This window comes from Anolis carolinensis, chromosome 4, assembly GCF_035594765.1.
Source record: "Anolis carolinensis isolate JA03-04 chromosome 4, rAnoCar3.1.pri, whole genome shotgun sequence".
In the NCBI taxonomy this organism is placed as follows: Eukaryota; Metazoa; Chordata; class Lepidosauria; order Squamata; family Dactyloidae; genus Anolis; species Anolis carolinensis.
In genome coordinates, this window is record NC_085844.1 from 151,654,399 (window position 1) to 151,670,341 (window position 15,943).

General features: G+C 39.1%; 1 protein-coding gene across 2 annotated transcripts in view; it reads left to right on the forward strand.

Annotated features, from left to right (window-relative positions):
* The window catches only part of tgfbr3 (transforming growth factor beta receptor 3), a 203,305-nt gene that overhangs the window by 72,375 nt on the left and 114,987 nt on the right, over nt 1–15,943 (forward strand). For both annotated transcript variants that reach the window (XM_016993177.2, XM_008109257.3), the window contains exon 3: nt 2,469–2,653. In XM_016993177.2, coding sequence (XP_016848666.2) covers nt 2,469–2,653 — 185 coding nt within the window. The remainder of the gene's footprint in view (nt 1–2,468; nt 2,654–15,943) is intronic.

Sequence of the window (15,943 nt, forward strand, 5' to 3'; positions counted from 1 at the left end):
AATAAAACAGTGAAGCGAATATTTCAACAATAAAACATCAACATCAATAAAACCATCATAAAAAACAACATACAGCATAAAATATTAAAAACAGAAGACTAAAACACGGATCTGGGCCAAGGTGCAGCATATTTCAACATGGGAGAGGTAGTTTCTTAGCCTAAGTAGTCAATAAAGTGCATAGTAATAATGCAATCAGATTAGGTCTCTGGAAAACAGGGTTTGAATCCCTGCCCAGCTATTGAAATAACTGGGTTCCTCTGGGCAAGTCACACTCTCTCAGTCCCAGAGGGAGCAAAGGCAAACCCCTTCAAACAAACCTTTCCAAGAAAACTCAGTGATGGGTTGGTTCTCCTTAAGGTCACCATAAATTGAAAGTACCGTGACTTGAAGGCACACAATAACAAAGAAACCAGTGGTGTCATTTAAACTTTGTAGTAAAAGTACAATGACATAAACCCAAATTGTTTTTCATATTTAGAGTGGCAACCATTAGAAAATCAAATAATAATGTAATTCTTTCTCATGATATTGCAGACTTGATGCCTGGTGCCGTGACAAGCATAGCTGGTGGTCTCCATGTTGGATGGATTTTTTTTTTTGCTTCATTTTTAATATTACGTTTAGAATGAGCTATCCAAGACACTGAATCTATTTTAGGGGATATGTTTCAGTACCTTGAATAGTTTATTTATGGTCTGGAATAAAAGCAAATGCAGACTCAGTACCCCTCTGGTATGGAAATTACTACTCAACATAAGGACTTGGGAGAACCCCAATGAGTCACGAAACTCATTGGGTGAGATTGGAGCAATTCAGTTATATTGACAGTTCCAAAGTATGTGGAGCAAGAACTAAACCACAGTCCTCCTCCAATGACCTCTGGAATGAAAAACAGGCAGAATCTTTGACGATTGCTGTGGGCTTGTGCATAGATCTAGGGAAGCAGTGTGGCTTTCCATAAATATTTGCCTTACTGTCGCTTCCTGCAGATGTACTTTGTATGTAAACTCACTTCAGCTGTCATGCTGTTTTGCTGTACCTCCACTGCAATGCATTATACAGGACTGAAAGGATATGATACTGTACGACATTATGAGGACTATATGCAAGGATGTAACACTCAATTTGTATCTAGAGAAGGCTGGTATCAGCTTAGGCAATTACTATGAGATGCAACAAACCGAACCCCCAGACTTGCTTGCTTGTTTGGTGAAAAATGTCTGCAGTGTTATGGCAGCTCACCTGAGCTGTGTGTGAATTATACATCAGTGCAACATCACAAGGAATGCAGTCTGTGGGTATGGAGGTGACAGTTTTCTAAATCTGCAGTGAAGATATTTTAAAAATACATCTGCAGCAGTGTCTGATTTTGTACATTGCAACATTTTACTCACAATCTCCCTTAAGAATCCTTTAATGTGATACCAGTGTTTATGTTGCAAGGAATGGTGTACAATCTTATCTTGCAAGGAAGTAGACATGTCAGCATCATTCCTGCTTTGTAGATTATGATATTTACGCAGAAAGGTCTTTGCTGAGATCACCCAGGGAATTTCTGGCTGAGTCAGATGTTGAACTTTCCTATCACAGGTCTAATCTGTAAGAATCACTAGATTAGGAAGGAGTACAATTTAGAAAAACCACAAATTGCTTCAGTGCTAATTGGTTTAGGAGACAACATATAGCTGTTCTTGTTACAATGGATCCAATCCAGTAAAACTCAATGTCGCAAAAGCACATTGTGTTCTGTGTAAATTTTATTATAACTCACAAATTGGTTTAGGGTTAAAATATATGTTCCATTCATGATTTTCAGTCTAATCCTTTTATTGTGCTTATATGCAAATGAACTGAGAAAATCAGTTCCTTGCACTACAATCCTAAAGTAAATAACCTAACTCAACATTGAGGCCCTTATTTCTACAAAAGCTCTTACTTTCCATCAGAAGTGATTGATTGGCTACTAAAGTCTTTTCCTCATTGCAGAGTAAAACACATGTTTGATTTTGTACTTACCGTACATTTGTGCTTAGTTTTGTTGCAGTTGTTGCTGTTTGCATCTTTTGTATTATGAATTTTCAATTGTATGCAACTTACATTTATAGCAGCATTTAATCTGAAGCAGCCAATGAGAAAATATTTATGTATTTTTTTTTGTTTATCGATTGGTGTGGACTGCATTTATTTGGGAAACCAGCATACAACCAAAACCATCATTCTAGGAAATCATGTTAGAAATGTGACCAAGATTTTCTGTAGGTACATGAAAACCAGAGTATGCAATGAGTAGCAATTTCAGAATGAAAATGAAAAGCAATTTCAGAAAGTAGATGCAGTGATGCCAAAAATCCTATTCCAAACCAGCATGGGCTCTTCTTCTAATATTGTAGGCCCCATGAAAATGTTTTGCCATTTTTTAAAGACTTTCCACTCACAGCATTGTCCATTTGTCTTTAACTCCACAGGTCCTGTGCCTACAAATCGGTGTGTATTGTCACCTGTCAACAGCTCACACCCTGTTCAGGCATTGCTGGAGAGCTTTACCGTCTTATCTGGTTGTGCAAGTAAAGGGACTGCTTTATTGCCACAAGAAGTTCACGTCCTCAACCTGAGGAGCCCTGAAGAAGGCCTTGGTCACCATGAAAGAGAGGTAAAGGGGGAAATCGTGTTATAGCTTGAGGCTTCATCCTAACAATTGTATGTGGCTAGATGTTACCCAAAACAGTATTTTTTTTCTTTTGCTACATGAAATAAAAATCCACAAACAAATCTTGCTGAAAATAGTGAAGAGTAGAGGCAATTAAGGTTTGCATAGTTAAAGCAATGATATTCCCCATAATAACCTATGGATGTGAGAGCTCGACCATAAGATAGGTTGAGCGAAGGAAGATAGACGCTTGTGAACTGTGATGTTGAAGGAAAATTCTGAGAGTGCCTTGGACCACAAGAAGATCCAACCAGTCCATACTCCAGGAAATAATGCCCGGCTGCTCACTGGAGGGAAGGAACTTGCCGAACTTCCAAAAATAAATCCAATTATGCATTTAAGGGTGAGGGAAACCTGCAGAAAATGGCACACTTCTTGTTTTGGCTCTCAAACCACTTTTTCCAAAGTAGAGTTCTTGTTAAAGAAAAAAAGAAACCCAAACATCTGGGCACTCTTAACATGTTTGCTTATAGTTAGCCCTTAAAATCAGTACTCTGACAAATATCCGCGGCTCCTTTAACCCACTATAGGACCTAAATCTCTTCAAATACCTGGAGCAGTTGGCTCACCCCCCACACAGCTAATATGCTTAACTTCATTTGAGATATAAGCAGGAGGGATACGCAATAAGAAACAGATTTTTCAAATAGAGGACCCTTCTTTCTTCAAAGCTAAATTGCCTGTGTTGTAAATTATTCTGAATATTATTGGAAGCTTGCCATAACCACTATAAACAAATGTTTAAGTTCATCTTCCTTTAGCCTTGGTAGCATGTCTTTCTTTCTTAACTGGAGAGGAATGTTACTCAGATAGGAAGTATTCCTGAATTCACAGGTTCTTGTGCAATGTGTAAGTGGGTCACTACTCCAGGGATGTACACTGCGTAATTCACAAAAGAACTTTTTTTGCCTAAAACATGGAAGAGATATTTTTATGATGTTAAACTTGTGCAATATTGTTGTTTGGTTTTAGATAAGATCAAAACAAAATGGTTGAAGGATGGGGAAGAGAGAGAAATATTTCATGGCATGACATCACATGCCTCTAAAATATTGCATTAAAATGTTTAGTTATCAAACTAGTGTGCTTCTGTTGAACATGAACTGTTGAAATGTACAGTAGGAGAAGAGATTTTAGAAGCTAAAGCAGTGGTTCTCAACCTGGGGTCCCCAAATGTTTTTGGCCTTCAACTCCCAGAAATCCTAACAGCTGGTAAACTGGCTGGGATTCCTGGGAGTTGTAGGCCAAAAACATCTGGGGACCCCAGGTTGGGAACCACTCAGCTAAAGGGAGAGAATTTGTTACTTAGCCTTTGTAGATCCAAGGCAGAAAGGCTGTAATTCCAATGCTACATAGACCATGTTGCATCTTGTGAACTTTCAAGACAGTTTACTTCCAAACATAAAACTAAGACTGGCCTTACCATTAGGCAGAATGAAGGATCAGATGCTGGTGGTGTGGGGGGTGATGGTGACGTGCTGGAGTTAGAGCTTGCTCACAAGTCTAGCATTCAGCTACCCGTTCAGACTAGTTTTTGTAATCGAAGGTAGTTATGCTTTCAGAGTGGCTTATGGCTCTGAGTCCATGTTCCTGCTAACTAGGAGCAATGTTTGGTGTAAGATGTTTTGCTACTTGTCGTGGCAGATTGTGAAACCTGTATCAGTGAAGTGGTGAATCTACTCAGCATGTTAATTCAAACTTTAAAGGGACTCTCCAGGGTGCTGAAGCCAAATTAGGTTCAACCCCTTGACTAGCTCCTTTAAAGTTTGGGCTAAAACCCTGACTAGATTCACCAGCTAAGAATACTTCACTCCTTTGATTACTCTTTTCTCTGATGGTGGAAAATGATATCTGGACATCTTTGATTGAAGATGGTGATGTATTCAAGTCAGATTGGTGAATGTTTAACATTAAACCACCAGTAGAATTGAGGCAGCCGCTTTGATTTGTGGTAGGGATACAGGAAATTATAGTGGTTCCACTGTATCCATGGATTTTATCAACCATATATTCAATTAAAAATACAAGTACATGGTGTTTGGCAGTGGTGATAGGGGCTTCTGCTTGTTCATTCTTTTATGTGTGAAAGCATTGCCACTATTCACTATATCCTATGGAACCTTCTTGCCAACACATGACTGGAGGGATCTTTCACCTTCTTGGGGGACATGGCAATTGGTGGTAGTGCTCCCATTTGCTCACCAACAAACTAACAGTACCATTAGTGTAAGAACAAAAAGGAGTTAAGGCCAATCTCTATGCCTCTGAAGAAGTTACTTGCCATTGGCACTAATCATAGGGTGTCAAGCAGCTTTTGCAGGGCAAATGAATGAACAAAAAGCACCCACTACCACCAGTTGCTCTGTCCTTGGTGGCTGTGGCTTGCTGCTGCCTTTATTGCTGCTCTACACTCAAGTCACCATGATATTGGGTACCCATGGAGAAGTCCTGGAACCAATCCCCTGCAGATACCAAGGGCCCACTGTACCTGTATAAATCTACCCAATCTACCCAATTTACTTGTGACACTCATTAGCAGTACCTTTCCGAGGTTTTCAGTCAAAATCCTTTCTAAAAGTGCTAAGAGAAGCACGTGCCTTGTACTTCTGAATGCCTTCACCTTCAAATTCACCTAAACTGCTTTCCCTAGCCAAGTTTTTTAGATATGTTTTTCCTGTATTTTTAAAGAGTCTGCAGTAGCCTCTTGTATGTTGTTGTCTGGGACATTTCATATCCACAATCCATTTGTTTCCTGTATCCGACCAAAAGCGGGGTCATCGTAGTCATTTGTGAAGGCCACTGAGAAAATGAGCAGGAAACTAGGAAAGGGGTTGCTGGCAACAGTGGAAAGTGTAAGCGTGTAAACAACAGGGTCAGGTCAGATTTTGCCCCCTGCTCCCTGTCCTTTTTCCTTATAGTCTAGAAACCTGAAAACAAAACAGGACAAAGGTTATGCTTACCCTATTGTACAAATTGAAGCTGAGTGCTTAAGTGTGATTCAAGGAAATGCACAGTCCCATCACCCCAGTCAGGGAGCAGAGTGACTTCCTTGACACTTGTGGCATTTCCTGTTGCCTGCCAATACTTTTAGCAAAGACAAAGATTGATATGTTGACCACGTACTGCTTCCCAGATCTTGGAAGAATAAACAGGCTTTTCCGATCTGTGTATGTTTGTATTCGTCTGGTAACACTTAAAGAGATGGCTTTGCACATGCACATGGTGATCTCAAGAGTGTAGTGAAGATATTATTAAAAAATACATTCACACAGCTGGCTCGTTAGAAGTGTGTTTTGTTTTGTTCCTTGAGCTTGTCATGTTACAAGTTCTGCTGAATTACATATGCCTTACACGCTGAGAGGGAGGGCACATGCCTTCTTGCAGCTCAGCTTTCATAGGCCTCATGCATTAAACATCTTGCCACCATTATCCTAGTTCTCATAAATATACAACATCTTGTGGTTTACATTCTGACACTCTTTTTGAGTATGTTGCAAACAAAAAAATCTCTCACTTGGAGGGAGAGAACAGGCTGGTTTTATAATTATGTCGCAAGCACTGAGTTATTGATAATTAGTTGTGCCCATACACTAGAATATTATGTGAAAGTCTTTGTAAATGGTTTAAAAATGGAATTATTTGAAGTATTTCCAGAGTTGCCTGGCAAACAAACAATTGGAAACATTGGAGTCAAGGAAATTAAAGAAATTTAGTTACAGATGGGCATTTTTGGGTCACTTATTCCTGTTTCGCTTCGAGAGGTTCCAATACTTGGTCTATTCCTGGGGCTCATTCTCACTATTGTATTTGTTATTTAGAGAAGGCATTTAGAATTATTTAGGAGACTATTGCTTAGTAAGGCAGCAGGAAAAGGGGGAATCGGTATTACAGATGAATGTACTCAGTCAAGGAAACCACAGTCCTAAGTTGGTAAGACTTCAAGGGGGCTGTTGATAACATTGTGACTTGGAAGTCAATTTAGAGCCCTGAGCCAGAGAGTTCTAGTGCCTCATCAGACTGCAAACCATAGAATTCTACTGGATCTTAAGGTTCAGAGAAGAAGCCCTGACACCTATTTCAACCCTACCAGTCTGCTTCCCCTCTTCTCCCATAAGCTAGCTCAGATCTTCAGAGGAATCCTTTTGGAAGACACCAGACCATGGCCAGTTCCAACACTCTGGGAGGATGTCTTCTCCTATTCTTTCTTGTAGATCAGTTTCATCTTGTTTCTTCAATTTCACCTTCAGTCTTCTCCAGTAAGAACCTCTTTCTCCACATCATTCTGATCATTCTAATTATGAGGTGTCTAGTCTGTGATGGATCTGAAAGTAATAATCATCATACCAGATCTTGCACTTGGTGACTGCTGTGGGATCAAGAAGCTAATTCCTTCAAATCCTTTACCCGGGAATTGCAAATCCTTTCTGACGATCTTCTACCTGGTTTGCTTGTATTTACTATGGGCTCCTGGATTTATTTGTCCTTATTTACTGAGACCTTTCTAATTATCTTCAATAAAATTTTCCTTAAAAAAATTAACAAGTAATATTTATAACCCACAAAAAGAAAATGGTTGTGTTGCAAATCTTTGTGGCATGTCTTCTGTTGCCTCATTCAGACCTTTTATATATGAGCAAAATACATCATACCCACCTTATATTGGCTGCTATTCTGCCACACATTTGTGGTGATCTGCATTCCAACTGGTTATTTGGCCCTTCAATTTAAAATGAATTGCCATTTATACCAAATTCTGGCTAAGGGTTCACATTGGAAAATTTAAGGATGGCCCAAATCTATTTGTGGAAGGAGGCCAGGGCCAGTGGGTAAAATGATAATTTCCGATAGGAAAATGCAAATTATAGAAGGCATTTGGATCACTGGGGGCCCTTCTAGAAAGTTTCTATATCCCAGGATCTGATCCCAGGTTTTCTGGGATTATATGAGTCCACACTGGCAGATAATCTGGGATAAACAGAAAACCTGGGATCAGATCCTGGGATATAGGAACTGTCTGGAAAGGCCCTGAGGCAGAAAATCTAAGAGGATGCACATCTTTCTCCTTTCCTCAAAGGAAAGCAGAAACATTAAGACAAAACTAGGAAAAACAATCTGCCATTTGCTGCCCCTTTGTGAGCTCACAATCTCTAGATATCAGGTGTGTGATGTTGTGATTGGACCGCAACTCCAGTCATTAATCACTATTGACTGTGCTAGTTGAGGATTCTGGTAGCTGCAAGCTGACACCATTTGTAAACTACTCGAACAGCCTGTGGAAAAGTTACAGTTTTGTACTCTACTGGTCAGAAATCTCAACTGCCTTGTTGTGGATTCTGGGAGTTGAGTCCCAAACACACGAAAATCAGAGTTTGGAAAACCCTGGCTCTTGTTTTAGATCTAACAGAAAAGTTGGTTGAAAGAGCCAAAGAGTAAAAAAAATATATACCTGATTTCCTTTAGACAAGGAGGTCCAGTTGGGGAGAAGGACATGCTGGTGTGATTCCTATTCTTCCTTCTCCTTTGCTCTTCCTCATCCTACCTCCTTCTCCACCAATGCTGGGTGGTTTCTTTCTCCGTCATCCATCCATATTTTTCTTCCTTTTGCAGTTTGAGCTAGGCCTTTTCATTTCCTGCTTTGATAGAAGCCACCACTGCCCCTCTTACTTTGTAGGAAGTGGGGATAAGAACCTATTGCGATCCCAACATTGAGCTAAAGAGACCCCATTGTAGAGTGGATCCAGGGCTCACAAAGTCAAAGCCTTAGGACCTTTTAATTCATTGGAACGGCAACATCATCTGCCACAACTTTCACTATTATTCCAGAACACTGCCCCTGAGTCTAGCTGCAATCTTCACAGTAGTTGGAGGAGAAAATGATTTCCCCAGCAACAGAAGAGTATAATGAACTATCTCTATTGTAACTGTAATTGGAATAATAATAATAATAATAATAATAATAATAATAATAATAATAACTTTATTCTTATATGCCACCCATCTCCCTGAAGGGACTTGGGGCAGTTTACATGGGGACCAAGCCCAATAGTACAGCAATAAAACATTGACATAAAATACCATCCAATTACAATGAATTAATACGTAAAACATATAAAATATCATAAAACATAAGCTGAACAACAACCAATTGCCAAACGCAGTGGGCATGTTCAGAATTGGGGCAGGGCAATTGGGGCAGGAGCCTGAGAAGGGTCTCCCCAGTAGATCTTAAAGTTCGCACAGGTTCGTAGTAGAAGGTGTGATCACAAATTATTTATTGCGGAATAATGCGATCCTGAAATAATTATGGAATTATTTGAGGATGCCTTGGAATGTATAAATCCAGTCAATTAGTGGTAAAATTTAGGTTTAAAGGCCTCATTTTCGCAGCAAGTATTGTATAACACTTTAAAAATAATTATTCAACTTTTCAGTAGTTGCAAAAGCAGCACGATGTGAGAAGATTAGCACTGCAGAAACTAAATAAAATTTAGCATGGAGGTCTTTGAAGATGAAAGTTGCCTTCAAATGTCTTTCATAGATGTATTTCTAAATCTTTCCTAATTACAGACAGGCAGCTGTAAAAGTTAAAATGCCTGGAGCATTACACACTCAACTTACAACAAAAACAGAGTAAGGATAAAATCAACCTCATATGGACAGTTTTAAAGAAAATGATGTGTAGGTATGGAAATTGGAATTCTTCTTAATTCAGCTGCTATGGTTTGCATAGTTATCTTCACAGTGAAAATGCCATTCTAGATATTGTTGACTGTAGATCTCAGTAGCCCAGACAGTATAGTTGAGCAACGCTGGGCATTGCTGCTGCTCTGGAAAGCTACATGATTAATATCATTCTTTTCATATCTTAATCTGGGGAATCTAGATATAATTTATCTTAGTTTCAGATGCAGAAATAACTATCAGATAAGCTTAATGCTCTTGTCAGAAGTGGAGATCAGATTTCCCACTGTGTAAGGCTGGATGTCATGCTCAGAACTTAGAAAGGCTAGTGCAAAGACTACACTTTCCAGAATCACTCAGACAGCATGGGTAGTGTGTTAGGTTTTGGAATGGAATTCTAGCTACAGCAAGCACTGTAAGAACACCAAGTGAAGCTTGCATAAGGTTCTCCACAAATCCAGATCTTGGTTCATTGTTTTCCATCTCCAGCTAAATAGAATGGAACAAAGAATAGCCACTAAAATGGTAGCTGACACTGAAAGTCTGTCATTCAACTATTCATTGACTGACTAATTGATCTCATTTCATTTCATTAATGCAGATTGAGTATCTTTTTTTCTGAAATGCTTGGGACCAGAAGTGTTTAGGATTTTGGATTATTAGAGGTTTTGGAATACTTCTGTTTGTGGACATGTGCATAATGGAGATGGGATCCATGACTAAACACAAAACACATTTATGTTTCATATATACCTTATACACATAGCCTAAAGGTAATCTTACACATAATATTTTTGATAATTTAGTTCACGAAACAAAGTACGTGTGCACTGAACCGTCAGAAAGCAAAGTTTCTCAACCATCCATGTGGAAAATTTGGGGTTTGGAGTATTTCAGATTTCATAATTCTGAATAAGGGATATCATACTTTTTCCTCATATCAGACACAGAGCTTTTAACAGTGTATTTTAAAAACAAAATGGAATCAAGTGTCATATAGTACAAACGTTAAAAAAATTCTTAACCATCCAATTAAAACATTAATATAAAAAAAATAACAAGCACAGTAAATAAACATTGCATATAAAAACCAGTACACTATTTTCCCTCAATCCTTTAAAGCCATATTTTTCAAACTCTGCTTCTTCAGGTGTTTTGGGCTTCAATTCCCAGAAATCCCAGCCAGTTTACCATCTCTTAGGAATTATGGGAGCTGAAGTCCCAAACATCTGGAGGAGCACAGTTTGAGAAACTCTGCTTTAAAGACAGGAGGACCATTTAAATAAAGTTTCCTGCCAGTAAAAGGGACCAGAGAAGATGCTAACCAAGCTTCCCTTAGAAAAGAGCTTCATAGCCTAGAAACAATTGCTGAGATGACTCTCTCCCCTGTTTTCACATGCCAAGTCATCTAAATTGCCACATAATATAGTTAAATGCATTCTGAAACAGCATTCTATGGCAGTTTCAGAATGGGGGCCACCCAGAACTGGCCCTAGGTATTTTTCAAGTGTAGGCGAACAGAATTTTGGTGCCCCCCCCCCCCCCAAACCAATCACTGAAAAATAAAAGCGTTGGATAAGCAAAAATGTTGGATAATAAGGAGGGATTAAGGAAACGCCTATTAAACATCAAATTACATTGAAATTTTTTACAAATTAAGCACCAAAACATCATGTTTTACAAGAAATCAACAACAAAAAAGCAATCTCAACTGCGCCCCTGTATGTTTTGCGCCCCAAGCGACTGCTTAATTTGCCTCATTATTGGACAGGCTCTGGGGCCACCCACTAGATGGAAGCCATTGAGAATGTTGACCCAAAGACAAAACTCTCTTCTGAAGACTGGAGAACTTGGGGAGATTTTGGCTTTCATGGCCAGGATAACAAGGTTGTTGTATGTTTTTTGGGCTGAAAAACATACAACAACTCTGCCATAGTTTTGGTTTTTTTTCCAGTAAGAACTGACATAATAGTGTCCTTTCATGGTGGGAATGATCCATCTTGGAGGGAGGTCTCTCCTTCACAATCTTTTACCATTGTTTTACAAGGGTTAAAGAGTGTTCTCTTGATGCCATGCCACCTTAAGAGCATTGAATAAGAGAAAGGTTTCAGAGCCCCTGGAGTCCTTTACTTATTTCTGTCTAGTGGGAACAAAAAGCCAGAAAAAGTCGTTGCCAGAAAAATTATCAAAAATTATCAAAATCATTCTTGGAAGGAAAAGTTGAACACCAAAGTTGGTACCATTGGAGAACAATAGCGGTTGATGGTACAATAGATTTTTGTCTAACAGTGAAATGTAGATCAGTTGATAAATTGTTCCCAATATAAAACCTTGCCTGCATGTTGTGTGTCAATTATTATTTGATGATTGCACAGTGTTGAGGAACATGAATAGCTAGAAGCTATTTCTTTTTGCTCTCCAATTGGACAATATTGTTCATTTTGTTGTTTTTGTTACATAGAGTTGGGATGCTTACATCCCATAAGGAATTACTGGGCAGTGTCTAACTGATGTTTACGACTGTATGGTAATTCTGTAACAAATATATAAAACAAAGAGGAGAAGAGTCCAGACACATTTCGATGGTGTCTGCTATTGATCGTTCTCCCTCTGCTGGGACTATTTTAAGGAGATTCTGCTTATTAGAAGGTAAATCCTTTAAGGACAAGCTGTCATAACAATACCCACCTGTTTCCCATTTGGGATTTGATATTTTCTATAATCTTCTACATCTATCAGTTGTGCTACTTTAAATGGATTTTATTAGAGGAGCAACCTTGATTCCATTGTGTGCCTTCATGTTGCCTGTCGATTTATACTTAGCAACCCCATGAATTCTATATAATTTTCTTAGCAAAGACTACTCATAGGTGATTTGTTACTTCCGTTCTCTGAAGTATAGCCTACACCACTTGGTAGTCATTGGGGATCTCCAATCCAAGTACTAATCAGGGCTATCTCTGCTTAGCTTCCAAGATCAGACAGAATCTGGTGCCTTTAAAGTACTTAGGCAATTGGTTAAATTACAGCTAAACAATACTCTATTGCTTATCAACAACCCCCAGACTAGACAACTACTCACTAACAGGCCATGCAACATGGGATACAAACACTGATCGCAAATTCTGCAGTGTATTCATGTGCCAGTGCTATCTCCATATCCTCTTTGGAAACACAGTTCCAAGATCTGATTGTGACAATATCACTCCATTGACTTAAATCACTCCACTGAAACAAACAGGCCAATATATACCATATATGCAACCTGATATGAGAAATACCAATATTCAAAAAACCTGTAAAATAATGTTCTTTAAGAAGACATTGTCATGGATCTTACAATGGCCATTGTGGCACAAAGAAAATCAAAGGGAGATTAAAGCAAGAGACTGTTGAATTCCAATTCTTTAAGTAGCTTTCATCTGTCTCAAGAGACTTGAATCAGAGTAGCCATGTTAATTGGCTTAATTAATTCCAGGATGTTGGCCCACCATACCGTTTGCTGCCAATAATGTAGAGTTAATTATGCAATTCTCGCTATCAAGACTTTCTGCATTTGATTTCCATTATTTGTGCAGTTCCCACGACAAAGCCATCTGTGTTGTACATACCCCAAATTCAAAAATCTAATACTGTGTGATGTGAGTTAATTTCAGGCAACATTATACTTGCCTCCCAGCAATTTAAAATGTCCACTAAAAACTAATAAATGGTTTTAAAAGGAGGTGGGTATGCAGTTGATTTCTCACTAGTGTAGTAGCATTGAAATAAATTAGCTTCAGAAAAAATGACTAGGCGATACAGTATGATCCCCATATCTATAGGGATATTTTACCAGATTTTGTGTGGATACACAGAATCTCAGATAATAGTGAACCCTATTGAAATGGAGGACTTTTGCCCCAAGAATACCACGGAGTCCTGCTAGAGGACCTAGAAAATGCTTAGAAAAGACATATTTTGTCCCATATGGATAAATGAAATTGTGGATACATGGGGTGTGCTGACAGCCAAGATGGAAGACTAGCATAATGGTACACCCATATAGCCTAAACCAGTGGTTCTCAACCTGTGGGGCCACAGATATTTTGGCCTTCAACTCCCAGAAATCTTAACAGCTGGTAAACTGGCTGGGATTTCTGGGAGTTGTAGGCCAAAATACCTGGGGACCCACAGGTTGAGAACCACTGGCCTAAACTCAGTCATACCGTATGTTGGCGGACAGTGAAACTATGGAATCACTGCTGTTCCAAGACTCACTCAGAACAGCAGACTGTGAGAAGAATAAACCAAAATGTCAAGAAATAGAAATTTATTCTGAATCCCAAAACATTACAGTAAAAACTGAATGCTAAAATATAATCACCATGAATTCTTCATGAATTTCAAAAGTGTTGAGGCCCAAGTGTCTCTTGTTGTTCCCTTATTTTCTTTTGGCAGGTTTTGTAAAAGAGTTTCTGATCTCATTCAGAATCACAACTAATTTTATGCTGTTAATACTACCCTGTTTCCCCGAACATAAGACATACCCATAAAATAAGCCGTAGCAGGATTTCTAAGCATTTGCACAATTTGTTTTATTTACAGTATTTATATTCCGCCTTTCTCACCCCGAAGGGGACTCAGGGCAGATTACAATGAACATACATATGGCAAACATTCAATACCATCAGACAAACAACATACAGTATAGACACACACACACAGAGGCAATTTTTTTAACATTTCCAGCTTCATGAGGGTATGCTCGATTCCGGCCACAGGGGGAGATGTTGCTTCATCATCCACGAGTGACACCAGTGCTGTACTTCTGCATTCCTTTCCACATGCTGCTGACAGTTTTATGGTGTTGTAAATTAAATTAGCCTCCCACATAAAGCGTACCTAAATTTCCTAATTGACAGTGCACTGTCTTTCGGGCTGCTTAGGTAACCAGCAAGCCGGGCATTTTTAATGGTTGGGGGCTTAACCCGACCTGGGCTTCGAACTCATGACCTCTCGGTCAGTAGTGATATAAATCATACCCTGAAAATAAGACATAATCATAGATGTGGCTATGCAGCATATAAGGTCAGCTTCCCTGTCAGGTCCCAGTTGTTCTGTGTGTGCTGCAAGCTGACGCATAGAGGGAGACACAGAAAGTGAAAGTCTCCTCAACGAAGTGAGGAGCAGGACGCTCTGCTTTAGGTATTGTGTGTCCTCAGGGGGAAGAAGTAAAGCTGTGGCTGCTGTTTTACTCAGCACTGTTGATCTCTCTCCCCCAGCACCAACCAGCAACAGTCTGTGAGTCTCTCTCACCTGCCACAAACACCAGTAAAGCTGCTGTTCTCCAGCACTGACAAGCAACAGTCTGTGGGTCGCGCTCACCCCACACAAAGACCAGGGGATAGGGGAAAGCTTCAGCAAGCAGTCTGCTACTGAGCCCAGAGAAATCATCCCATAAATGCAGATTGTTGTGCCATATGTAATAACAATAAGACATCCCCTGAAAATGCCATAGTGTGTTTCCTTGAGGAAAAATAAATACAAGACAGTGTCTTATTTTTGAGGAAACATGGTATTGACCATGAGAATTGTGATTCAATTAATGGTGTCAGACACTATTGCCTTGATTAGTGATTTTGCTATACGCGTATATTAAAAGCAGTCTTCTTTTGTCCCTTTTCCCCAATGAGTAATTCTTGCCTGCACAGAAAATTCTGTCTTTTTTATGTGGCCTCTTCATCTTATTTATTCTGGACTGGAGTTGCTTCTGGGTTATTTTCTAAGCCAGTTCAAAATTACTAGTCATTGAATTTGGATCCCTCTTCTGGTTTAACCACCAAACCTTTCAGAGGAAGTTGTACATGAGCCAGAAGTCTGTTTGTTTAGAGCTGTATGTCCAACAGAAACATGAAGATAATCTTAGTTTACTCTTAAAGAGATAAGGACCAATTATTTTCAGGCAAAGTAGGCTTTAGCTACAGCTGTTGCTTTCTTTTAACATAGACATTCAAATATATACAAAACAGGGATACTTAGGGAAGTGGGAGTTCTGTACGCAGCTCTGAGATTTGACCAAAGCAGAAAGATAATCCCAGGGTAATTCTGAAAAATAAAATTTTTCGACAACACAAAAAAAGTTGTTTAACAGTTATTGGTTGGCTTTAAAGAAAATGTAGCTGGCACTGAAGTGGGAGGAAAATTGCATTGGTATATAGTGAAGCTGATTGACAATGATAATAGGGAGAGATCTAGGCATGGTATAGTTTGCACAGGTTCAAAATCTTAGAATTCCAAAATCCCAAATACAGTACTTCAAGATCATTCACTTGAGTAGCTAAAACAGTGACACCTTGTCTTTCTGATGTTTCAGTGCATCGAAACTTTGTATGTATTTAAATTATTGTATAAAATTATTTCCAGGCAATGTGTATAAGGGGAATATGAAACATAAATGAATTTTGCCTTTAGACTTGTATTCCATCTCCAAGATGATGTATGTATGTGCAAATACAGATATTCCAAAACTCGAATAAAATCAGAAATCCAAAACACTTCTAGTCCCAGGCA